The following is a 26,313-nucleotide window of genomic DNA, read 5'->3' as shown; positions in this document are numbered from 1 at the left end:
GCTGGCGTCTGGGCATTTATTCAGATTTCTCTTGGTGTTGGACCCAGCAAGGTTGTAATATTTTTCTGTGAAATCTCTGGGTTCTGTTTTTCTTATCCTGCCCAGTAGGTGGCGCTCGTGGCACACGTTTGTCTGCGGGTCCCACCAGTAAAAGGTGCTGTGGGACCTTAAACTTTGGAAAACTCTCGCCGTCCTGGGGGTTCGCTAGCCGAAGCGGCTTGAGCCGGCCCGGGGTCCGAACGCAGGGAGGGTTGCTGGTCGCCGCAGCCAGGGAAAGAGCCCGTCCGAATTTCCTAGTCGGCCCTGGGCAACAAGCGTGGTGGGAGGGCGCCAGCGGCAGCGGCCCGCCCGAGAGAGTGCACGTTCCCCGGGAGTCACGGGGTCACCGTTCTCCGCGGCCTGGGGGTTTCCAATCCAATTCTCTCAGTTGGTCCGGGGGGCTGTGCGTGGTGTGGGCACCAGCCGCCTTGGTTTCAGGGGACCACCTCTCCAATTCTCCCAGCCGGCCCGGGGAAGGGGGAAGGGAGTAACTCCGGCCGCTTCCCGCCCCGCCCGGTGAGGCCCACGCGCCTCGGCGATCTCACCCGAGCTGCTTCTCTCAGCCAGCCAGCCGTTCCAGGATGGGGTACTCTGTCTTTTTTATCTCTGTTGTGGCTTTGGGCACTTTCTGTATCGTTTCTACTCCCCTAGTAGGTGTCCTGGAGAAGAAACTAAGATCCGCGCGTCTTACTAAGCCGCCATCTTCCAGGAAGTCCCTCTTTCCTTTTTTTTAACATAGAGGATTACATTTTGCTAGAAATTGCTCAATTAATATATTAAGATGTGCTTAAAAAGTCACAGCTTTTGAAGTCAATGAAGCATGAAACATACTGTCACTCCAGGATGCCCCAAACATGATAACATTCTCATATTTTCATGTAAAAATGGGCTAAAACCTCAAATTTAGCTGGGTATATTTCTCTTAAGCTTTGAAAGTACATTGTGTGTGACTTCATCAGCTTAAAAATGCAAATGTTGTTTAGCTACTATATGTGTACTCTTAGACATAAATATCTTATTTAGGGAACCAAAGTACCAAGAAAGGTAAGAGAAGTAAATCAAAACCCCTTTGTAATTGACACCATGAGAAAAACAAAACAACAACAACAAAACAAAGGGCAACTCACAGTCAAAGAAACCTGGATTAGAAAATAACTGTGAGTTTAGTTTATCCCAAGTTCCTGGAAAATGTTGGATGACTGTAGTCTTTCTGGACGTGGGAAGAAATTTGTCATGCAGCTGAAGAAATGTATGAGGGAATAATCCAAACTGAGAAACATGCTGCAGGGTGATGGTTGAAGTACATTCCAGCTGATACCTACTGCAGATTGAAAAGAAACATCTTGTGAACAATTGATTGTTTCTTGAAATATAATAAAAACTTCTTAGAAAATGTATACAGAAAACATTGACCCCTGTGCAGAAAAAAAGGCAGCCTTTACTTTGTAACACTATCAGGTGGTAATTCAATCTCCCCTCAACTGGACTTCAAGTATTCTGTTTCAGGTCAAGATTGGTGGTGCTTATCATATAAATTGGCCAACACGATTTACTAATAGTAGCTTTAGTGCTTGGCTGTCTGGTTGTATCTCTAGGAAAGAAAATCAATTCAATTCTATGCATTGGTGTTCTACTTAAAATTCATGCAGTTTGAATATGATTGACAGGCACTGGCATCATTATGCAGTCTGTTAGATGGACCGATTATGCTTATGAATTCAGGAGTGGAGTGAATGAAAGCAATGTGTAATTGATTCTACACTTGGCCTGACTGTTCATTAACAGTTTCAATGTAGCACAGTTGCTTCTCAAATGAAAAATGATAAGAGCAACCTATATGTGCTCTCTCATTTGTTTTAAAATTCATTATGCTAATATTTTTCGCAGAATGTTTTTGCTGCATTTGTTTGCCAAGGATAAGTCTGATTGAATCTTTCTAAATAATTCTACTGCTTTCAATATTTATTTGGCATTCCAATCACACGTTTTTCAATTTACACTTTTGGAAATGAAAGTGGGCTCTCGCCCGCACCCCCTTCAAAAAGAGCCTTCAATCCAACTATCCTTTTCTATATAGTTCAGACTAATTTCCCAAGATAAAAAGGGGGAAGGGAGTGCAAGGTGGTGGTTACAGCTTCGAAACAAAAAGGATGATTTATAGACTGATTGATTTCAGAAATAGATGAGCAAAACAGGTTCCATTTGTCTTGCTACACTTTAGACTGATGAAGCACCAAAGGGCCTGCCATCTCATTTTCCATACCTCTTCAGGGGGTTGCATTTGAAATGTTAATTAAATGTACAAATTGCATTGCTGTTTTCTCTGCTTTCTTGAACAGTACAAGAAAGGGCTTCAAACATGTGAATGCTGCTTTTCTTGCTGAATGTGGAGCTGGATAGTTGAGGGAAATGGGAGAAATGAAGCTGATTCTGTAAGAGTCATTCCTGTACTTTCCTTTGCCCACACGTTTCTACCAGATTATCACAAGACAAAAGAAACAGTAGAACCAGCACTGGCCCAGTCAGTTCTATCTTGGATCTACAATTATATCCTTTTTCCAAATTAAATTGTGTTTACAAATAATACATATATTAATAACATATTCCAATCTTTGCCTAGCTCTGATTTTTATTAAATCAGCAGTTGACTTAAGGTAAAAGCAGAACTCCATACTGGTAATAAATGAAAAGGCATTTCAGCCTTTCCTGAAGTCTGCCAAATTTTGTATTTGCTAACCAAAATGAAAACCCAGTTATCTGGGGAGTCCTGAATTATGGCAGTTTTAAAATATGTTCACAAATTCTTTGCTACTTTTCCCATCAAGAGTTAGGGTCCAGGGGTGCAAGGGTAGTTCAGTGGTAGAATTCTCACCTGCCATGCAGGAGACCTTGGTCAGATTCCCAGTCCTTGGACTTCCCCAAAACAAATGAAAGAAAGGAAAAAAAAAAAAAAAAGACAAATAAAAATTCAACAAATGGTACTGCAAGAAGGGGATACTCACATGGAAAAAGAATGAAATGTGACCCCTGTGACATAGTATACAAAGAAAAAAATAATAAAAAGAGTTAAGATCCATGCCCCTCCATTAGAAACAGGGTGGGGTTTTGTGACAGTTGCAATCAATGGTATTCAGTGAAAGTGAAACTGTATGACTCCGAAGTATAGGTTAAAAAGGCAGCACAGCTTCCTCCTACTGGTCCACTTGCTCTCAGACCCCTGAGCCATCCTGTAAGCAATCCGACTGCTCTGAGTCCACCATGATGGTAGGAAGCCAAAACCAGCCCACAAGGAGAGGTTCTGAGACCACACGAAGAGAGGGATATCCATCCAGCCGTAAGTTGCTGCAGCTTCCCACCTTTCTAGTTCCAGCCACTGACGAAGAGATCCTAAGCTAGATTGTTCAGCCAAGCACTCTGAGAATTTTTGACCCACAGAAACCATAAGCTAAAATAAAACAGTCATGTTCAGCTACCATGATTTGGGATGATTAGTTGCACAGCAATAGCTACCCAGAATCTATACATATTCAGACTATGAGGCTAAAGTAGTGGGATTCCTGATGAACCACCAAAATTTAGATATACAGATTTATACCATTTCCTGGGAGAAAACTGTATTCAGAGTCAGATTGTCATTGTGATATGTGCCTTTGGACATATTATTCTGCATCTCTGGGTCCCTTGAACAAGGAGGACTGGAATAAATGATCTATATTGTCCTTTTCATCTACAGTTCCACTCTCAAGTACATAGGACTCATTTTGCATATTAAAATTTTAGTAAATCTTTAAAGTTAAGTATTAACGACACAGAACGAAAGCCATACACTTAAACCCCAAATTTCGCTGAAAATATTGTTTTACATAAAAAGATTATTGAGAGATCAAAATAAAGGAAACCTGTATCTGAGTCTTTCTGTTAATTTCTTTGAAATCATATTTTTAAAATTTTCTCTATGATTATTCTCATATTTACACTGATATAAGATCATCTTTTTAAGGCACATTAACAATATTTATGTGTTGTAGGGAAATGGTAGATGGGATTCAGGAACACAAATTAAGCCATATACTTTATTTATTTATTTATTTATTTATTTATTTTTGGTGCATAGATGGGGAATTGAACCCAGTCTCCTGCATGGCAGGCAAGCATTCTACCACCAAACCACCCATGTACCTTAAGCTGTATGCTTTTTATTTTTGAATAGGTAATGCATTCACATAATTTAAACATCAAGAAAATATATAAAATAAAAATAGTGAAAAGTCTCCTTCCCATCTTTGTCATTTCCATAGCTCTACCTGCAGGTAGCTATTAGTTCCTTGTTTATCTTTTCAGAGGTGTTTTATGCATGCATTAGCTGAAACCAACATGTATTCTTTCACATGCATGTTTTTTACACTAATAATAGCATGCTAAATATGTTTTTCTGCATTCTTTTTTAAAAATCACTGAATATGTAATCCTGAATATATTTCCATATCCATACACGAAGGCCTTCCTTGTCCTTTTTATAGCAGCATGGTATTCCATTGTATAAATGTACCATAATTGTTTTAACTAGTCTCCTATCGATGGACATTCAGGTGATCTCCAGTCTTTGCCTATAATATAATAGGTTGCAGTGAATGACCTGTGCAAATCCATTTTGCATGTAAGCAAGCATAGTATCTACAGGATACATTCCTAGAGACAAAGAACTCTTCATCAAATGCTTTCTACATTTGAAATTTTGATGTACATGATGAAATCACTTTCTCTAGGGATAGGGCCAATTTATACTTCATGGATTAAGCATGTCTTAGAAACTTGAATTGTGATTGATGCTCATTTAGCTGGACAAGAATTAATTAGACCATTTAGAATCTATAGTTCAATTACGGATAGGCATGCAAAGATGAATTGCATTTGAGGGTGCAAAGGATCTTGGAGGCCATCTTATTCAACATTTTGTTTTAGCCTTAAAGACTGAAACACAGTGAGGTGCATGACTTGCCCAAGTTCACACAGCTGGTTAGTGACAAATCTGGAATTTCAGACTTTTAATCAGATTTTAGTAGTGTAGCTAAGTGTAGCATTCTTTCCACACTGTAATAAGGATGATAACTGTCTTTCATTCCCACCTGTGTGCTAAGGACTTCTCAGAGCTTCTGTTTCTAATGTTTGTGTTGCTGCTGCTATTGGTGATAGCTATCATAAGCCTTCCTATGCTCCAGGCTTGGTATAAAACACTTCTATTTACATTATCTTATTTATACCAAGGAATCCACAAATCCACATGCAAGATAAAGAATTGTCTATAGATTGAATGCATACATCTCACACATGCACTATGCAGATGCTATAATGTTCAATAAAATGCAACTTAATACAAAGCATCACTAAAATTAAAAAACAGCTGTCTCTAACATGATGTCAAGCAATGGATTTTGAACTTATAGTGAAATAGTATTGTATTCTGTTACAATTTAGATATTTTAAAAAGCATCCTGTACTCAGAAAGCTTGTGAGGCACTGGACCATATTTAAGGCATCCTTTAATTACCTGGATATCACTCTGTACTCCATCTGTCTCTTTCCATTACAAGGACAAGTATTAATGATGTCACACAACACAGAAAAAAATGCGGAAATTATCTGAGCAGCTGATTTGTTTTGCAGATAGGAAAACTGAGGTCAGGACAAGTGAAATGATGGCACCATCCAGGGTACTGAGTAAGCCGGAGCTAGAGTTGGAATTAGAATTCAGGTTTCCTGATGGAATTTTCTAACAGGTAAAAGAGGAACTCAGTAGAATAATTACTCATGGGTACTTTAATCAATTAAGAGAATGAAGGAAATTTCCTTTAGAGGCTCACAGTGATTCACCTCTAGTTTTGTGGACTTGAGAGGTCATCATCTTGGTTGATAAAAACACTTGATCTTGAATGCTGCAAATTTAATATTGAGCATAAAACACAGTGATCAATATTTAGATGTTGAAGAAGCTCATTGGCAGTTTGTCCTTACAACTTTCTTTAAATGAAATGGAAAACCGAAGAAATGCAAGGAACAATTTTTTTTCATAAATTCTATTTATGTTATGTAGACAATGATGGCTAATGGAAAGCAAAAGAAAAGTTTGCTGTTTATTATGTTACTATTTCCTGTCCTTGTGTGCTCCTTGCTGTCTCTTCTTCCCATTAATGCCTCTAAATCTTCTCTTTACTTTGTTCAAAAAGACATATCCTTTGTGATCCCAGATTAAAGCCACTTATTCCTGACATTCTCCTTCCATAAAGTAGGGAAACCATGGGCATATCCTGTTGCTTCTTAATGTATTAAGTGTTTGATGTACAGAGGCAATGGGGAAGGAGGAATCAAAACAAAAACAAAAGCAAAACACAGACTTCACTTTCAACAATGAGATTGAGCTTGGCAAGGTTGCCCCGGAACAACTTTTCTTAACGTAGTTTGTGGGAACTTGGCCCTATGAGATACTCTGTAAAAAGCAGATTTCAATGGTTAAATATACTTAGGAAACAGAGCATTCTTTTCTCCCCTCTTTCAAAGACTCACTTTGAAATTAAATCAAAGTCCAAGTGATTCCCAAACTTAATTGTCATTTAAATAGCTATCAAATCCACTTTGGGAAATGCAGCTGGTCCTTTACAGCTTTTCTCCTCTTTGAATTCATTGTGGGAGTTAGAATATCATAGCTGGGTACAAAGCAACCAGTAGCTATGCTGGTTCAGGGAGGAGGGTTGGGGGGATGAATAGAAAGGTTTGCTTCCTCCTGGGGTCATACCTCCTCAACAAAAGCAAATAATTTTGCTTCATTATGATATTCCAATAATATGTGTTCAAATTTGTGTCTTTGATCAAAATTGATTAGTTGTGACTTATATCAATGAAATGGGCCAATAAATCCAGATTCAAAGATAAGAATGGAAAGCAGGGAGTATAGGCCATTTAAAAGTGATTTTGATTAAAATTTACATTATTTTTCCTCATCTTTCATGACTTTAAAATTAGGATAGTCCTATTTAATTATGTTCCTAAATTTAAGAGTTTATCCATGTGTATTTGAAAAAAAGTACTTGATGGTGGTTTGATATGAAAAAAAATCAAACACAAATTGAGATTAAAAAGCATAGATTACTTTTCAAAATTGTAATATAGTGTAAAGTAGATTTATTACTAGGTACTATTATCTCTAGCATACCTCATGTATGTGAAGATTGGTTGGTTGCATTTCAAAATCGCCAGGCAAATTTTAAAATTATTCTGTTTGGGGCCATAACTGATCATTACAAATTCTCTTGGCATTTTTTCAGAAACATGCCCTTCTTTATAGTGTGCAATACCTGAAACTGTTGTGTTATTACAAGTAAAGTGATACCTGGCATTTGCTTTTCTTTACGGCGTCAATTCAGAATATTCATTTTGCAGCTAATTATTCCTCAGTTTATTTCCTACTGAGGATTTGTCTTTTTCCAGGGTGCCAGTTTTGCACATCTTGTATTAGAATCCATCTCACTTGGATCTGACCAATAATGATGGAACAATTTACTGTTGGAGCATTCTTTTTCACAATTATCACCTTCTTGGGAAATTGACTACTCTAGGAGACTGTCCTATCTAAAATCTTTAACCAAAGAAGTATTTTCATCATCAATATTTCTCAGCTTGCTCCTCTCCAGGGCACAACATAAACATCTAAAATAAATAAGGCACCAAGTATGTAAAAAATAAAAAAGTTCTTACTTATCCGATTTTTCCTTCCTTTTGCATTTACAGATGTCATCCACACTGTAGGGCCAATAGCCAGAGGCCATATTAATGGTTCCCACAAGGAAGATCTTGCAAATTGCTATAAATCATCTCTGAAACTGGTGAAAGAAAATAACATCCGATCAGTTGTAAGTACTTCCTTGTTCCTTATTTCTCATTCTTTTTCAGCCTTTATACTTTGGATATCAACCTTGTCCAAAAAGAGGTATAAAGACACATTTCCAAAAATCTGAAAATGAAGTTTAAGGATCTTAGTTATGTAGTCTGGTTATCAAACCTTACTCTTCATGTTCCTCAAATATCTACTTAATGGTTCATGTTTCAGAATTTAAAGCTATAGAATCCCAGAACTGGAGTCATCTTATCTACCTTCTTCTCTCAATTTTTCCATTGACTTTTGAAAAAAATAAAGGTGATGGTGGTAGCCAACAGATTTAAAGAATTAAATTAGCAAGTGTTTTCAGTTTATAATATCATACATTTAACCAGTAGTATGTTTGCTCATGTTTAGAATTTAGTTTAATATCTACATGTATGAGTGGACATATATTTATTCAGATATGGTTCATTTGCTGAAATTCATGGTGTATGTGTGTTTAACTTGAAAGTCATTATTCTTTTAAATTTATTTTGCTCTTCCTAAACTAATATTCTGTAGCTGGGTATGCCCCATCCCTTCTAAATTTTATCAGTTTAGACAGAGAGGGTTCAGAAAATATGGATCTAATCTACTTCCTCACCAGTGTGCTGAGATGAAAGCAATGCCCCATTAGCTGGATTTGGAAGTATTTATTCCCATTTCTCTTTTGTGACATGCCCTATCTTTATTACATCTCAATTAACACCAGGAAAATACAACTGTGAGAAAAATGTATGTATAAATACCCAATAGTAACTTAATTTGTCTATGTTCCCTTGGTTCATTTAACACAGATTATAACCTTGCTGAAATTTGGGTCAGGAAGATGGTTAAATGCTTGACTTCTTAGCAGGCTGAATCGATCAACATTGCTTGAGATTTTGCAAAAGTGATGGTTGTATTATTTGCATGAAGAAACAGTGAATGTCAGACATATTTAGATAATGCTGGATGGTTGCTATACTTTTTTTCATGCGTGGTTATAATTATGAAATGCCATTTTCAATGCTACATTGGTGAGTTTGCTTGAAATAAGAAAACTTTTTGAAGCCTAATTATGCAGGCCTTTAATTTTTGCATAATATTAACAGAGCTGGATCTTTTATTTTATTCTTTGATTTTAAAAAATATTCTGTTTGCAAATGGATCAATATGTAAAACCCTAGTTTGTCTGAGAGGAGAAGGCTGAGTGTCAAAGAGAAAAGAGCAAAGTAAAGCATTAAGCCAGTTAGTTAATTTTGTTCTCTATAGGAAAATCAAAACAGGTGTGCAAAGTCAGGGATAATTAAGATTTTGTCGACACAGCTGTTGATTTTAAAAAAGCAAGGGACTGAGGTTCTTGAGAGGGGAGGGAAAAGAATGGATATTTGTAGAAGTTTCCAAGTTGACTAATATGAATCTTTGGATCTGAAAAAAATTTGCTAATGAGTTTGTTGTCATCTATGGCAATTTATTTTTAGATTTTTTTTTGTATGCTGTATGGCGGGGTCACGTTTCATTACTTTTCCATCTGAGTATCCCATATTACAGCACTGATGACTTTTTGTTTGTTTGTTTGCTTGTTTGTTTTTGGGAAATGCCTGGACTGGGACTCGAACCCATGTCCCCCACATGGCAGATGCGAATTCTATCATTGAACTACCCTTGCACCCCGGCAATTTATTTTTAAAAGTCAAAAAAAAGTAAGAGGCTAGCCCCATAGAAACAATGGACAAACAACACCCATCCTTTCAGTAGGAAAAAGAAACATCCCCAACTGTGATCATGTTAAAACAATCATATCTGTTGTCATGAGAGTTGTTACCATTATGTACAGAGTGGAGAATTAGAGAGTTACATTAACTCTTTAGAAGGCTTGCAGATGGGCTGAAGGAAGACTCTAGATATCTTGGAATTGAAGTTAGGTACACCACTGATGGTGCTTTTTTTTTTTTTTTTTTTTTTTTTTAAACATTTTCTTGTTTTATTGTATTCTGTTTCTCCGTTTTTGTTACATGGGCTGGGGCCGGGAATCGAACCGAGGTCCTCCGGCATAGCAGGCAAGCACTTTGCCCGCTGAGCCACCGCGGCCCGCCCTGATGGTGCTTTTGAAGGATCAGTTACTTATTACTTGAATCAAATTAGCAAGTGTTTCTAAACCGAATTCATTCCGGTATTAGCAAATGAAAATGGAGACAGAAACTATCTGCAAACTGTGAAGCAAAATGTCCAGCTAAATTGATCGTCGTGTTCTTGCGTGTCTCTTGTCCATCTGACTGGAGTTGCCACCAAATGTCTTGACTCATTTATAAAATGAAATAACCATTTTTCTTTCTTCCTTGTTTTTGAGGGAGAAAACAAGGCTTTCTGCTTTGTATGGGATATCATGTTTTTGACTGACATTAAATCAATTCTAATGATGAAATGTTATTAAATCCTGATTACATTGGGGGAAATGGAAAATTCTTCAAAACTTGAGTATGAGTAAATACATGCTTAATATTATAGGCTTGTACTTTGTTGACTTATCACAATAGGGAGATTGAGAAGGTTGATGTAAAAGGCCAGGTTATTGAAATGGAAAGTATATTTAACTTGGGCTCATTTATATACATGTCAAGGAAAATTTCTCATAAGCCCTTCTACCAGAATGGTTTACTGTTTGCTTGGCCATTATCACTGTGTGACCACAGATAAGTCATGTCAATATTTTGTATCTTCAGATTCCTCATATAAAAAAATAGCAAATTCGTATCATAATCTCAGACCTGTCTAATTCATGAGGCTATTGTGGGGATCAACTGGGATGTAGAATGTAATATAATAGGAGAAGTGTAATTCTCACTAAAAGTCTTTAGCAGTTCCACCTAAAGTAGGTCTTCACATTTTATGGTTTGACTGTTTAGGAGACTGAGATAATTCATGCTTTGATATCTATTTTGAAAACCATACATTTAGAGATTTACCCTAACATTTCTTGATGGTTTTATCCCCCAAATAAAACTAAATTATTATAAATATCCAATTAGTATGCCATGTGTTCTTTAAGCACCGAAAGCTATTAACATTATTAATCATTTTAAAATCATTTTTTCATCACGAGTATTCTCTTTATTGTTATTACCATATCATTTCTCTATTGACAATATTCAGCCCACAGCCTAGCTCATAGAGTTTTATTGCTCAGTAGATGCAGTGAATTAAACTGAATTACATTAACTACATTAAATGTAACTGTATTTAATTTATCTAATTTTTAAGTTGTCAAAAAATACTCTCATTATTATGGTGTTTGGCAGCAAAACTACAAAATAAATTAAGAGTGTGTAGAAAAGCTAGGGTAACAGATATATAAGACAGTAAGTGGCTTTTAGGCAATATGGGAAATACCACAGGGGGTATATATTACTCTATTTTATTATTCATTGTGCTGTGATAAGAAGAGATCTCAAAAATCTCAATTTATTCTTCACTCATGTTCAGATTCACTGTCCACCCTCAGGAAGCTCTGCACCACGGTCATTCAAGGACCCTGGCTTATGGACATCCCCTTCATTTTATAGCTATCTTAACTAGACTCATAATCTCCTTAGTCATAGAACAGAGAATTTTAAAAATCTTGCATGAGCTTTTAATTGCCCCTGCCTAGAAGTGAGCCACATCATTTCTGCTCCTTTATCATTGCCCAGAACTATTTACGTAGTCCTGTCTGCCTGCAACAATGCCAGGAGATGTCTAGATATAAATGAAATATTTGGTGAATATCCCTTTTCTAATAAAGTTAAATCAAAGACTATAGGATTATGGGGGGGGGGGCAAAGTATCTGCTTCATTCTAATTTTTCCGAAGGGTAAATGCTTCAGATTATTGCTGGAAGTAAGCCAATAGTATGATCATATATTTATTTAATAAATATTAATAAGACCTACTTTATACCAAGAAAATTCTAGGTATCTTCTAAATCCTGAAGATAAAGTGGCCATCTTTAAAAACAGAATTTGCCTCAATCTCCAAAACTACAGTACTCTGTAGTTTTCTCATTGCCCTTAAGTATCTTCTGCCTGATGTCTGAAATTTCATAATTAATATCTAACTTATGAGGTTCAGGCATTGTTCTGTCTCTGCAATTTTCCTTTAAAATGCAAATATTCATGAAATCACTAGATAACTAATTTCCTAATATCCTAATATGAAGGAATTTATCAAATTACTTTTCCCTTTGGCAAAATAAATTAAAGAATGATAAAAGTACTAAGTCCCTTTACTTGGGGGAGGACAAGACTTGGGAAGGAGTTCTGAAGGGAAGTTGAGAGAAACAGCATAATGGGATACAAACAAATTCTACTTACCAATTTGGCAAATGGGAAACTCTTTTTAAACATAGAAAGGGAAAAAGTGATAGTCACATAATTGTCTGGAAATAAGGCAGTGATTTGGGCAGTGACTGTGTTGTGGATAAAATATTTTACTGTAAACAAATCATATTTCTTTTATTAATCTGGGGAAGAAAAATTCCTTAAGCTTCTCTCCTCTATCCCATTTTGATGTGTGGCTATTTTCAATACATACCCATGTTTGCTTTAAGCTGTAAAAGAATAAAAGTAAATTAATTAAAGGCTATAATGGCTTATTTTACAGTGGCATACCTCTTCTGTAAATGTTTAGTTAGGGTAGCCTTATTAATACAGGGGAATGTTTAAGCTTAGGATTTCAATCATGCTTCACCTTCCAATATTACCATAAAGTATCCTAAATGAAGAATCTGACCAATCTCTCATGCTTCCTATTACTTCGTTTATGCAAGTACCTAATTCTTTCCAATTTACGTACAATATAAGACAGTTTTTTTCCTCCAACCATGAGTCTCCCTTGAGCATAAGTCAAATATGTGCAAATTTACTTCTGTATGCATTCTTGACAACCTTGAGAATGTTGATCCCAATCTGGGCAAAATGCTGGGTATAATTAAAAATAGACTGAGCTGGAAATGGGAATAAGAAAAAAAAAGTTTAAAAGAAAAGTTCAAGAGGGTGCAAATTTTCTCAGTAAAACTTCTGGAAAAATAAAGGTAGATGTCAAAAATTCAACCCAATTCTTAGAACCCCATTACTCTCACACAAGTGATCTGAGAAATGGGTAGGCAAGCTGGTGAAATCACGCATCTGAATTATTTGGGTTTCTGGGAAAATACTGTGTCCTGAGAAAACTAAAAGGATGTTGTACACTTGGTTGGAGGACTGTGTATATACACAATGTCCTTTTGAATGTATACTACCTGAAACATACAACCGGACCTTGTGTATATCGGTGAAAATCTTGGTGAAACTTCAGGAGTAAAAGTAGAGGTAAAGGTAGGGAGGGAAAATTGCTATGTGCAAAAGGCTGGTAAAAGAAAGTTAATAATATTGTATCCATTATATTAGTATAGAGTATAGCAGTACAGAGAATGATATTGATGCTGTTTCCTATATCATGCTGTCTTTATTTTTTTAAGTGATCATAGAGATATTTTTTAAGGAGTTTTATAAGTTGTTCTTGACCTCTGTTTCTCTCTCTTCCACAATATGATCTTAAATTCATCAGTGCAAATTATTTTACTGCCAGGTTCATTTTTAGGAATCTAATCTATACCATTCAAAAAGGATCCCAGTATTTTTTTTTCTCCCAGCCAGTTAAAAGGCATAGGTTCATGTTTGTCAATGATATTAGGCATTCAGGAAAACTCCTAAATGATGGACTGTACTGAATCCAGTCTAACTTTCTTTGAGTTAAGAACTTGTAATCAGAAAATAGATATATTTTTAAAATAATGATCATAATGTGAATGTAAACCAGATTTTACTGGGTTAAAAATTATTTTCCTGTGAACTAGAAGTAATAATTTATATGTGAATTTGGTAGTTTTGTGTGGCTATAGGCAGACTGAGAGATGGGTGTTTGTATAAATGGTGTGCCCTACTGTGACTTCCACATCGCTGTCATGGGAGATGATATATTGAATGGAATAAAATGATAAATCTTCACTAGTAAGAACCTCCCAATGCCGATAGTGATACATCAAAAGCTAGGTGATGTTCTTCCCATGAATAGTACATCTTGAGAAGTGATAGCTTCTAATGGCAAAGATGACAGACTTGCAACTTCAGTACTACCTGTAGGCATTGCGGTGATAAGTGCTTTTGGAATCCTGCATTTAATTGTTTCATTGTAGTGTAGGTTTTCATTTTAAGGCATAGTCAAGTGAATCTTATTTTCTTCTACAAGTTTCCTTCGGAGAGGGTTGCCATGGCAATGAGTTCTCAGCCTGAAATTCTTAAATGCTGGTTTTATTTCATTATCTGAGCTTCCATTACAGGCCACATCGATCAATAGAGCCCCTTCTTCAAGAAGCCTTATAAAGCTGACCCTTTAAATTCGTTACCTCAGTTCTTCTGCCTAACTTAATGTCACTGTTTCCTTCCTTTACAGAGCCCATGGTTTGATCTTCTTTTGCTTTTTCTTTTTAAACAACATCTAGTCTTGGTTCTTAGCTGTCACATTTCTAAAGGTTGATGCCTAGTCCTTCCTAGATAGGGTTCTAACAGCCATGTGACTAATGATACTGTTCGCAAATAATAAGAACTAAAGCATTTTTTACTTTGGTACATCACTTTACATTTTGCAAAAATGCATTCTTATAAATCATCTCATTTGTTATTTAAGTTCTCCATCCATCTGCCTATGTTTCTTCGATTTAGAAAAAAAATTATGAAATCCAGACTTCCCCTTGGACTTTCTTTCCTACACTCAGTCTTTATAAGATCTCCCATAGGTGTAGGTGGTACAAAATCTGTCTGTAAGTAACACTCTCATCAAGTTACCACCGAGTGGCAAGTGATCAAAGACAGACAGGGGATGAGGAGGAGGGAAGGTATAGAGTGGTGGTAAATTTAAAAATTATGTCTAGGAAACAGATAATTAAATACCTGTATACAGCTACTGTAAAATTGTGTCTTCTGGTGGCCACAACAGGGAGATAATTTAAGTTAGAGAGATGAGATCATTTTACCATGAAATACAGTAATGAGTAGCTAATATTTTGGAACACTTAGTTCGTGCCATGCTTTACTCATTTAATCTCCAAAATAATCCTGAGTAAGTAAATTGCTTAAGGCAGTTTTGAGGAGCAAAAAGTGGAGCTGAGATTTAAACTGCAGTCTCCTAAATCCAATGGCTTTAACCACTGTACCGTTCCTTTTTCCTTTCCTCTGTCATTAAGTGCCTTTTCTTATCTAAGCCAGTGGTTCTCAGTGGGGATAGTACTGCATTTCAGGGAGCAATTTATGAAGATGGTTTCTGACAATCACAGAAGTTGGGGGATGCTACTGGCATTTGTAGAAGGGCTAAAGATGCTGCATCATGTATGTCAGTCAAACATGCATTGAAGAATTGTCCCATATCCCACACTATGTTGTGGTTTTTTTGGTATGCTGTATGTCAGGGTCACATTTCATTCTTTTTCCATGTGTGTGCCCCGTTATTTCAGCACCATTTGCTGAATTTTTGTTTGTTTCATTTTTTCATTTGTTTGTTTGTTGTTTGTTTGGGAAGTGCCTGGGCTGGAAATCGAACCCAGATCTCCTACCACTGAACTATGCTTGCACACCCCTCCCCCAAGCACACACACACACAATGTTTTAATGTCTGGCTGGACAGTCATGTAAGTGAGAAACCTATTTATAAACAGCGGAGTCTATAACCTAACTCTGTTTTATATGAAAAAAAGATTGTTTGCTGTCAATATATATATCGAACTGCCATGCAAATGGAGGGATGCTTTGTTCAGAATTTTACCAAGAGTACCTGAGAAAATCATGTTGCTGATGGCAGTGCCACCTGTGGTAGCTGGGTCACCAATACATTACCCCTGTTGGAATCTGCATTTGGGGATGTTTAGTCCATGGTGATTCTATGTAGAGAAGCAAATATCTGATTATTTCATTACATCTTCTAACTTAGTCATGCTTAAGTATTATGTTGAAAGCAGAATTCAATTACATCACTTTCCTTTTTATCTGTTTCAAATTACAATTATGGTATTGTATTTTTTTTTAATGATATGTTGTCTTAATTTAGTATCCACTTGGAAGCAGATATCGAGACAGGGATTTGAGTGCAATCCTTTTGAAGGAGGCAATCCTAAGAAGCACTGGCAGAGGAGTGGGAAAGTTAGACAGGAACAAAAAGGCAGCCAATAGAGGGTGTGTTATCAAGAAATTACTACTCTGGGTAATTGAGGCTTAGTCCTACAGGGGAGCTCTAGGAGACCAAGCAGATGATGCCTTATAGTTGTCCCGCTTGAGGGCTGAGGAAAGCTGGGGTGTTTATCTTTCACTCCCATCTGTTATTGGTTGAGGACTGCGCCTGAGGCATTAAGTCCCCAACATTTCTTGTGTGTCCCTTGGGCAGGCTAAGAGAAATTCCTCAGGCAAAGAGAAACATCAAGGGTGTTTGCTGGAGGATGCTGTGGGTGGAAATGTACTGGAACAGTGAGTCCTGAGCAGATATGGTTGAGACACTGACAGCTTCTGCATCATGTACTTGGGTAAGTTGTATTATTTATAGACGCCATTTCAGTAGAGACAAGAGGGCTTTACCAAGTATTTGTTATAAAAAGGGAGGTTAGGTCTCTGAAAGAATTGAGATGGGGCTGAGTTTCTGATAGGGAAAAGCTATGTTAAATGTGTTAAATATAGGTTGCCCAAAGGTATCTTTTCTTGAACTCAGGCCTCCAAAATCTCTGCTTCTTTGATTTAAGTATGATGTGATATAGATGCCATAAAGAGAATAGTTAATATGTCACATGTTATGTCCTATCAGTTGCATGGAGTTATGATAGTAGAATGTAATGCTTAGTTAGAGGAGAAATGGTATTATAATGTTGTGTTATTTTGGTTGAATTTTTTCTCAGAGGTCTATAGCATTAAACTTTGATTCATTATGCAGATTGCAGTAGAATTGTCTAGGCAGTTTTGGATGCATGTAAAACTGCACATCAATTACCAGATGCATGCTAGGGTTGAACAATTTGATTAGGAGGACACCTTTGATGTTTTTTCCAATATAAGTATTCTTCGAAACTATATTTTCTTTTAAAGCTTTAAGGAGCTGTTATGATTGTATTATGTTTTCTTCAAAAATCTTGCAATATGACTATGAACAATTCTTTCTGCAAGCTTGAAACAATCTGCTTCATCTCATCTACAGCTTGAAAGAACTACTTTTAGTCACTTTTGTATAGTGCAGATATAAACCTATTTGCAAAGACCAAGGAACCTATATTTAAAATAAAAGAATAAAATGTTTCCATTTGGTCAGATTTGTTAACTTAATTATTTTCAGGTGTTTTATCAGTCTAGGGAATATTCTCATGAAAATCATTATTGGTTTCTGCAAAATATCTTTCAGAGGAAATATTTGCCCAGCCTACTGTCAAAGAAATATATTATAGTTAAATTTGTATAAAAACAGTAAACAGATTTGAAATACAAGCTATCATCTTGAATGTTTTATTTGCCCCTGCCTTGAGCAGCAGTTATCTGATTTCTATTTCATAGGAAATAGTCAATTCAAAACATGGGCCATGTAGTCCCGGGACTGCCATTAGGTTTGAACAATTGAGCTATTTTGGCATATATCTAGAGGGTTAATATTCTGGAGTGAGGGCTATGACTTTAAACTGCACATTTTCTCTTAAGAATGTTCAGAATTATTTTTTTAGAACAGCAATTCCACTGTATAGAATGTAAGCTATTCCTAAACTGTTGAACTGAGAGACTAAATAAGCAAAACTGGGCAAACCAATAAAAGCTTAAAAATAAAAATAAACCTGTCAGCATCAAAAAAGCTTTCTAGACATGTTTATACATAATTCAAGGGAATTGAAAGTTTTTTGTTTGTTTGTTTCTGTGGGGGTTTTTTGCCTTCATATGGAAAAAAAATTATATACTTGCTTTATGGGGTATCTGTCTCATGGAAATAGTTGCCATTAAAATATGGCTTAAGTACAGCAGAACACTAATCATCTAGATTTTAGCCCTTATGAGTTCTAACCTCATTTTTAGTGCAATCACTCAATCTGGCTGAACCCTGTATCTATACATCATTTGAGAAATTTCCTTGCTGCAAATGTGATGCCAGGTGAACTATTCCAGAGAATACAAAACACAAAGCTTACAGACCAAATTAAGAGTCATGACTCACATAGTTTATTGACTTGAGGGGAAAGAGAGGAGTAAGTTAATACACTTTGGCTAGGGGGACAAACAAGTGAAAGAACGGGCTGCACCACCTGAGTCCTGAGCTTCACGGTATTTGAATGCCCTGTCTCACTCTCTGCTGTCTCAGCCTTCCTACTGATGATGTTTTTATGAGGGTCAGAGTTGAGATTTTGAGCAAGGGACCTCTGCAGACAGAGAGTACCTAGAGCCATCCACACACATTTGGTCTATCAGAAAGACAAAGGAGCAAGTGTGCCTAGCTAGAAGCTCGTCAACTAGTTGGTTAACAGCTATGGATTTTATCTGTAGTTCTAAGTCAGAGCTAATGTGGAGCGAAATGGGACTGTAATGGGCAGTCACCTTGGAAGTGGCGTGATCCCTATTTACGACTTGCTCTTTCCATCCCTTTCTATTTAGAGATGGCACTCTTGTTAGCTCCATCCATTTTTAAAAATATCATTTCGTATCTTAGAGATTACTATCCTACTACTATATTTAATACATTTTATGAACCCTATATATATCTCAAAAGCTACTTGCTTAGTTATTATCAATACTTAACACATCAGTTTTATTCCTCTCTAAATAATTCCCAAATAATACAACAAACAAACATTATACTTTCTGGGTTAAATGAGGTGACTTATATGAGTAGATGATTATTATAATGGGTGATGGGTAGGTATCTGAGGGTTCATTATACTATACTCTACTTTTGGCATACGTTGAACATTTTCCATAATAAAAATACTTAATTTAAAAAAACAAAAATTCAACCAAAATAAGAATATAAATGATGGTATGTAACTTCTAGGAGTTCCATGAAACTAAAATGAAATGAAATTAAAAATGTCCTTAGAAGACTACATGGCACATAGAAAGGCTCATTAAAGGTAATTTATCCAACAAATATGTATTGAGCATACTATGCTTTAGTCACTGTTCCAAGTATTTAGGTTATGCTACCTTTGTGGAGCTTATACTCTACTGGTAATATTTTCATCATTATTATTATGTGAATTAACACGACTTTTAAAGCTGTGACTGGGAATTATCTCATCATTGCTGATTTTTCTACTTTATTTCTGTGATTTCTGAGGCTTGAAAAAGCTTAGAAGGTAATAAAGCTGAATATAGATCCAACAAATAGCATGTCTATCAAATGGTGTGAACATAACCCTCAGGTAACACATCCATAAAGATAGATGATTGTGTGATTAGCCTGTAAACACATCACAGCAGCTATTTCTAAAGATCAGATTTTATTGGGCAATCAGATGAATCGACCAGAAAGCTATCTGAAAGAGCAAAGGAAGCAAATTGCTCCATAAAGTCTTCAAAACAATGAAAATCCAGAAACAAGTTCTCAAGCCTTTGATATTTTTCTACGTAGAAATTAGATATTGAGGGAATGGCATTTTAGAAAACAATAGCTAGACTCCATGTTAAATCTTAAAATTGGTTAGGATACTTGGCTTGCATGGAAGCAGTAGCTCACATGAGAATGTGGTCCGCAGCAGACTGAAGAAAGGGTTTCACTGCTTTCAAGCAGCTGAACTATATTCCGTTTTGTAATTTTGTATCAAGAAAACCTTAGTTAGAGTCCCCCCCACTCCAAGACATACATTAAATACACTAAGAAAGATACCAATTTCACAAAAGAAAAGAGTCTAACTTAACTAAGTGATGAAGATTAACATCACCAATAACATGTCAACATTATAAACCTCTTGATATGATGGATTAAGAAGGGCACTACAGCATTGTCGGGAGCCCTGCATAATTTGTCATTCTTGTCAAAAATGTGTAACCTCAGCCCAATAATCAGAAACCATCAGACAAATCCGACATAAGAGACATTCAACAAAATAACAAATAGTCTTCAAAATTGACAAGTTCGTGAAAGAAAAGGAAAGGCTGAGGAATTATTTAGATCAGAGAAGACTGAGAAATAAATATTGAGTGCAATGTGGAGTTCTGGAGTAGATCCTAGAACAGAAAAAAAGCATCCTAGAACAGAAAAATTGGTGAAATTTGAATAAAATATACAATTAAGTTAATTGTTTTATACTAATATTAGTTTCCTGGCTTTGATAAATATAATGTTATTATGTAAGAAGTTAGCATGAGGGAATGTTAAGTGAAGAATGTACTGTAGTTCTCTGTGTCACTTTTGCAATACTTTTCTATGAATCTAAAATTATTTCAAAAGAAAAAGTTAAATACTCCCCACACACATACACAGTCACAATTAGATTTGAATAACTCCTACACATGCAGCGATGTACTGATTTGAAATGTGATTTTCTAGATATTTCTATGGCAAAGAGTCTATTTGATTACAGTATTTAATAGCAAACCCAGCCCTCATATCCCTATAAGATTTCTTTCATAGTTTATACAATGTGAATCATTTAATTTAATTTTAAAATGTTATGATTGTTATAGCAGCTTTCTTGAATTATATTTTAAATATCATAGAATTCAAGTGTACATTTAATGTGTACATGCAATGATCTTTAGTATATTCACAGTTGTGCAAACATCACCATCATCAATTTTAAAATGTTTTTATCACCTTCACACTCTAAACCCAACACAACCACTAATCTACTTTACATATTTATAGATTTGCCTATTCTGGATATTTCATATAAATGAAATCATAATATGTCATATTTTGTGACTGGATTCTGTCACTAATGTTAATGTTCGAGGTTCATCTATGTTGTAGCATAGATCAATATTTCATTTCTTATGGCTGATTTATATTCCATTGTATGTAGATACCACATTTCATTTATCCATTCATCAATTGACGGACATTTAGGTAGCTTTTACCTTTCGGCTATTATGAATAATGGTTTTATTTACATTTGTGTGGACATATGTTTTCATTTCTCTTGGTTGTATACTTCGTTATGGAATTGTTGGTCATATGATAATTCTATATTTTACTTTTTGAGGAACTACCAGATTGTTTTCCAGAGTGGCTTCACTGTTTTACATTCCTAAGAGCATTGCTGAAGATTCCAATTTCTCCATATCGTCACAAATACTTGTTATAATTTGTCTTTTTGAATCTAGCCACCATAGGAAGTATGAATTGATATCTCATTTGGTTTTGATTTGTCAAATAGTGATGTTGAATTTATTGTGCTTATTGCAGATATGTAATGAGATTCTTCTATTTTTAGTTGTATTATTTGCTCTTTTTATTACTAAGTTATATATAATAGTTTTTATATATTATGATATTGGACCATTATCAGGTATATACTTTATGAATATTTTCTCTCATTCTTTCACTTTTTGCTTTCTTGATAGTATCCTTTGAAGCACAAAAGTTTTTAATTTTGATGGACATTCAACTGCCTACTTCAAAAGAAATTATTGTGGGATGCTTTTGATCTAGTCTGAGAAACTACTTACTGGTCCAAGGTCATGGATATTTGCATGTATGTTTTCTTATAAGATTTTTATAGTTTTGCTGCTTGCAGTTAGGTCTTTCATTGATTTGAGTTCATTTTATTTACGTGAGGTAGGGACCTAACATCATTCATATGCATGTGTGTATTTAATTGTGTAAGCACTATTTATCGAGAAGACTATTTTTTCATTATCAAATTGTTTTAGCGCTTTCATCAAACATAATTTGATCATAAATGTCAAGACTTATTTCTGTCTCAGTTGTATATCATAGATTTTATTTATCTATCTTTATGCCAATGTCACATTGACTTGATTATATAGCTTTGTAGAATGTTTTGAAATCAGAAAGTGTGAGTCCTCCAACTTTATTTTTTTTCAAGATTGTTTTGGCTGTTCTGGGTCTCTTGACTCTGCACGCAAATTTTAGAATTAGCTTGCCAATTTCTTCAAAGATACTAGCTGGGTTCTGATATGGATGTGTTCGCTCTATAGATCAATTTAGAGAGTATTGCCATCTTAACAATATTAGCTCTTCTGATCCATGAACATGAGATTTTTTTTCCCATTTATTTATGTATTTAACTTCTTTCAACAATGTTTTATGATTTCAGAGTGCAAGTTTTACACTTCTTTTATTAAATGTATTCCTAAGGTTTTTGTTTTGTTTTTTGTATGCTGTATGGTGGGGTTACATTTCATTATTTTTTCATGTGAGTTCCCGTTATTGCAGCACAATTTGTTGAATTTTTGTTTGTTTGTTTGTTTTTTGGGGAGTGCATGGACCAGGAATTGAACAGGGGTCTCCCTCATAGCAGGCAAGAATTCTACCACTGAACTACCCTTACACTGCCCCTAAGTGTTTTATTTTTTGTTGCTTTGTAAATGGAATTATCTTCTTACTTTCATTTCTGGAGTGTCAGTATAAGTATATAGAAATGCATTGATTTTGTTCATTGATTATGTATCCTGAAGCCTTGCTGAATTTATTCACTATCTAATAGATTTTTAGTGAATCTCTTTGGATTTTCTATATATAAGATCATGTCATCTGCAAACAGGTATAGTTTAACTTTTTCCTTTCCAATCTGGATGCCTTTTATTTCATGTTCCTGACTGATTGCCCTGGTTAGAATTTCCAATACAATGCTGAATAGAAATGGTGGTAACATTCATCTTTGTCTTGTTCCTTATCTTGGGGGACAGGGGGATATTTTAAGTTTGGGGCATTAAATAAAATGTTAGTTGTGGGTTTTTTCATAAAAGTGCCATATCAGGTAGAGAATGTTACTTTCTATTCCTAGTTTGTTGAGAGTCTTTCTTAAGGCTATTAGATTTTGTCAGATGCTTTTTTATGCATCTATTGAAATATTTGTATGTTGTTTTTTTTTCTTCAATTTATTCTACCAATGTGGAGTATTACATTAATTAATTTTCTGGTGTTAAACCAATCTTGAATTCCCGGGATACATCCCAGTTATTCTTGGTATATAATCCTTTTTATATGTTCCAGTATTGAGTTTGCCAGAAACCTTATTTCTTTAGCTCATACTGTCATCTCCAAGAAATGACAAAGAAGCAAGAATTAGCAACAAGAAATTTATAGGGCACATATTTTGCTTTTTAAATAAAAGATATTTGCTGACATGTTTTAGTATTCTACAGTTGCTTTCGCAAGTTTTGCAGTTTGGGTTCCCCAGGAAATACTCTGGATGGAAGTTAGCATGCTGGATGTTAATGAGGGGTGCTTTTGCAATCAACATTATGGAACAGAAGAGAAGGAGGCAGAACTGGGCAGAAGGAGAAGTCAAGGGGAGCATCTGTTGATCCTATGGGGAGCTCTCACATGGTGGCCTTTCACAAATCCCCCAAGTGGTGTGAGGGATCCATGCCTTTGACTTCCATGCCATGCCAATCAGTGATTGGTGGCAGGCTGCACCCAGGAAGGGGTGTGACCTTTGGTGAAGCATTTCTCCAAAGTTAAGGACAATTTCTGAGAAACAGCTGACAGCTAGGGGCTGTCTACTGGCAACTTTCCCAGCAGCTGGTGGATTAAGTCCTTCAGTCTTTCAGGAAGTCTGGGTGGTACATCACAGTTTCCATCACACCAAATTACCAACATGCATAGGGAGTCTTAAACACAGCTTTGCCCTGCTCCAAAGCCCACTTTATTCAATTAGGTATTTTCTTTTGAACAGGAATTTTTAAATCTAAAAGTTCTAGTAAAATATGAATTGAGTCAAAATACCTTGCCTCTTTTAGAAAAGCAGCAAAAACCGTAGTAGGCTGAGTACTTTGATCCAAGTTCAGATAACAGGACTGCAACACAGTTTTCATTTGTTTTTGGAATTTACCCTGTCGTTTTCTACCTCATGCACTTATATTTTTCTCAATATTCTACATTTCCAAAAAAATATATATACACATACTCATGCCCATACACAAGGATCAATATATGTACACCTTACATTATATATATTCATGATGTGATGTGCTTGGAGCTTACTTGTAGCAGCTCATGTGAACCAACAGTTAAAATTCTAGGAATTTTGTGAGCTAATTGCTAAAACATGGCTTTACAATTAAATAAGTCATATCAAACACAAAGCTAATAAATACTCAATGCTCATAACTTCCTGATTATTTTACTACCACTTACTATCATCTTGTGTTTATTTACAACTACTGTATTTGTATGGTAGAAATACTCTATCTCTTCCCAGTTCTGCATTTAATGACACCACATAGGTAGTTTAAAATTAGCCATGGTGAGAATATTTACACAACAGAAATCAGCAAATGCTATAAATCAGAACTTGGTTTATTGTTTTGTTGATTGTCTAAGACTTTAGAAAGTGATGGAGAAATGTTAATAAAGCAGATTAAACTTAAAAAATGGGTTGTGTCTATAGCTGTTACATTAAGTAATGCAAGAAATTGAGGAAGAATTGTTCCTCAGTTAGTCTATTAGTCTATTCAGCAAAGAAGCTCATTACAAATTAACAAATGAGCAAAATTCTGACATGCATTGCCATTATTTACTATGGTCATTTTTTAATTACAGCTACAATATGGTCATATATACATAATTTAATACTATGTATGCATGTGTAAATGTGTATGCATTTTTAAAGGAATTATAGAAGCAATTCATAAAATTATTTAAATTTTTTTCAAATGTTCCGAATTTAAGAAACAAAATTGGTGGCTAAACCCTTTGAAGATAGATTCTAACCATAGTAAAGGTGTTACCACTCTCATAGAAATGAATATAAGATTATTCAAACTGAAAGCAATGTTAAACAGTAAAATCAATGCAAGAAAGCCCAATAATATTCTGATTTTCCTAAAATAATAGCTTTTTTTTTCTTTTAAGATTGAAATATCTCATAGCAATCTGTTTCCCACAAAAACACACAATTCCTGGTGTCTCTGCTTTGCTGGTGGCCTAGACCCACACTTCTCTGCCCATTGGGTGATTCAGCAAGCAGTGTAGAATAATAGAGTGGACTGGACTTTTTTGCCCTCTCAAAATTCACAGAATTTATACTTTGAGTCAATTACTTTAACTGCTTGTACATTAATTGTGTTATTTTTAAAATAAGTGTGAATCCACATATTTCAAGGTCTATTGCCAAAGGGCCAAGCAGAGTGCTATAAACTATATGATAAATTGTTGGCTAAATTTAAACTTAACTCCCTCTTGCAAGGTGCAAAGAAATGATTCTGCATTAAGACTTGCATAAATATATTAAGGCACCTTGGTTATGCTTTTCAGGGAAGAGTAACTGATCTGTCAACTCTTTCTGCTTCCGATTTTATAAAATGTCACTCATCTGATAAAGTACAGTTGTCACTACTCCAACCATGTATATTTATGAATACATATGGGTCAGGATAAGAAGGGAGGGAAGGCAAGATCTCCTTCAGTGTTACACAGAATTTATTCTTTGGAGCAGGTCATATCTCTTTTCCTTCATTTCCTATTGGTAAACAATCCATGGGTTATCTAATTCACATTATAAATGTTAGATAAAAGGTGCATTAGCAATATTAAGGTAGCCATATTACAACTCATTTAGTAACATCAAAGCAGAGTCTTAAAATTTTTTATGTAAGTGATGATTTTTGTACCTAGTAAACATGGATACTGAGGAATGCTGTTTAGCTGCTTAATTGGAATCTTGAGGTGTGAAGGGCTGTGAGGCATAAAGTGGTTTGATACCCCACTGGTTCCAGAATAGTCCAGCTTATATGGCCTAGTAGGGAGACACTTCTCTCCTTCCTTACCACCCCATGCACACCATTCTAGAAGTTAGGGATTTGGTCAAAAATCAGTATGCCTACAGAAAGAGGTTCTATTCTTTCATCAAGAGTACATAAGTAACAGCTTTCTCTTCTAAAAGGTCTAAATGAGCTCTCAAGGTCTGATTTTTCTTTTGATATTATAATTTTTACATAACTCAACCCTAGGATAATATGTTTGAGAATTATGAATAGTTTAAAAACCCCACTTTTATTTAAGTAACACTAACAACAAATTCTTTTGTAAACATCTCTTTATCTGCATTTCCTGAAATTTCATGTACCAGGAAAAAGATAAAAGCCAAGCACATATATACCAATATTAATGAGATGATTTGGAGCTATGTACCCCAGAAAAATATGCTCTTAACTTAATTCATTCATATG

At 35.4% G+C, this 26,313-nt stretch overlaps 1 protein-coding gene across 3 annotated transcripts in view; it reads left to right on the top strand.

The window, feature by feature from the left end:
* MACROD2 (mono-ADP ribosylhydrolase 2) overlaps positions 1 to 26,313 on the top strand; it is a 2,249,967-nt gene that overhangs the window by 1,349,073 nt on the left and 874,581 nt on the right. For all 3 annotated transcript variants that reach the window (XM_077115113.1, XM_077115111.1, XM_077115108.1), the window contains exon 6: positions 7,822 to 7,943. In XM_077115113.1, coding sequence (XP_076971228.1) covers positions 7,822 to 7,943 — 122 coding nt within the window. The remainder of the gene's footprint in view (positions 1 to 7,821; positions 7,944 to 26,313) is intronic.

Source organism: Tamandua tetradactyla, chromosome 1 (genome assembly GCF_023851605.1).
Source record: "Tamandua tetradactyla isolate mTamTet1 chromosome 1, mTamTet1.pri, whole genome shotgun sequence".
Taxonomy (NCBI): domain Eukaryota; kingdom Metazoa; phylum Chordata; class Mammalia; order Pilosa; family Myrmecophagidae; genus Tamandua; species Tamandua tetradactyla.
Note: the sequence above shows the minus strand (reverse complement) of the source record. Positions and strands in the feature narration are given on the sequence as shown.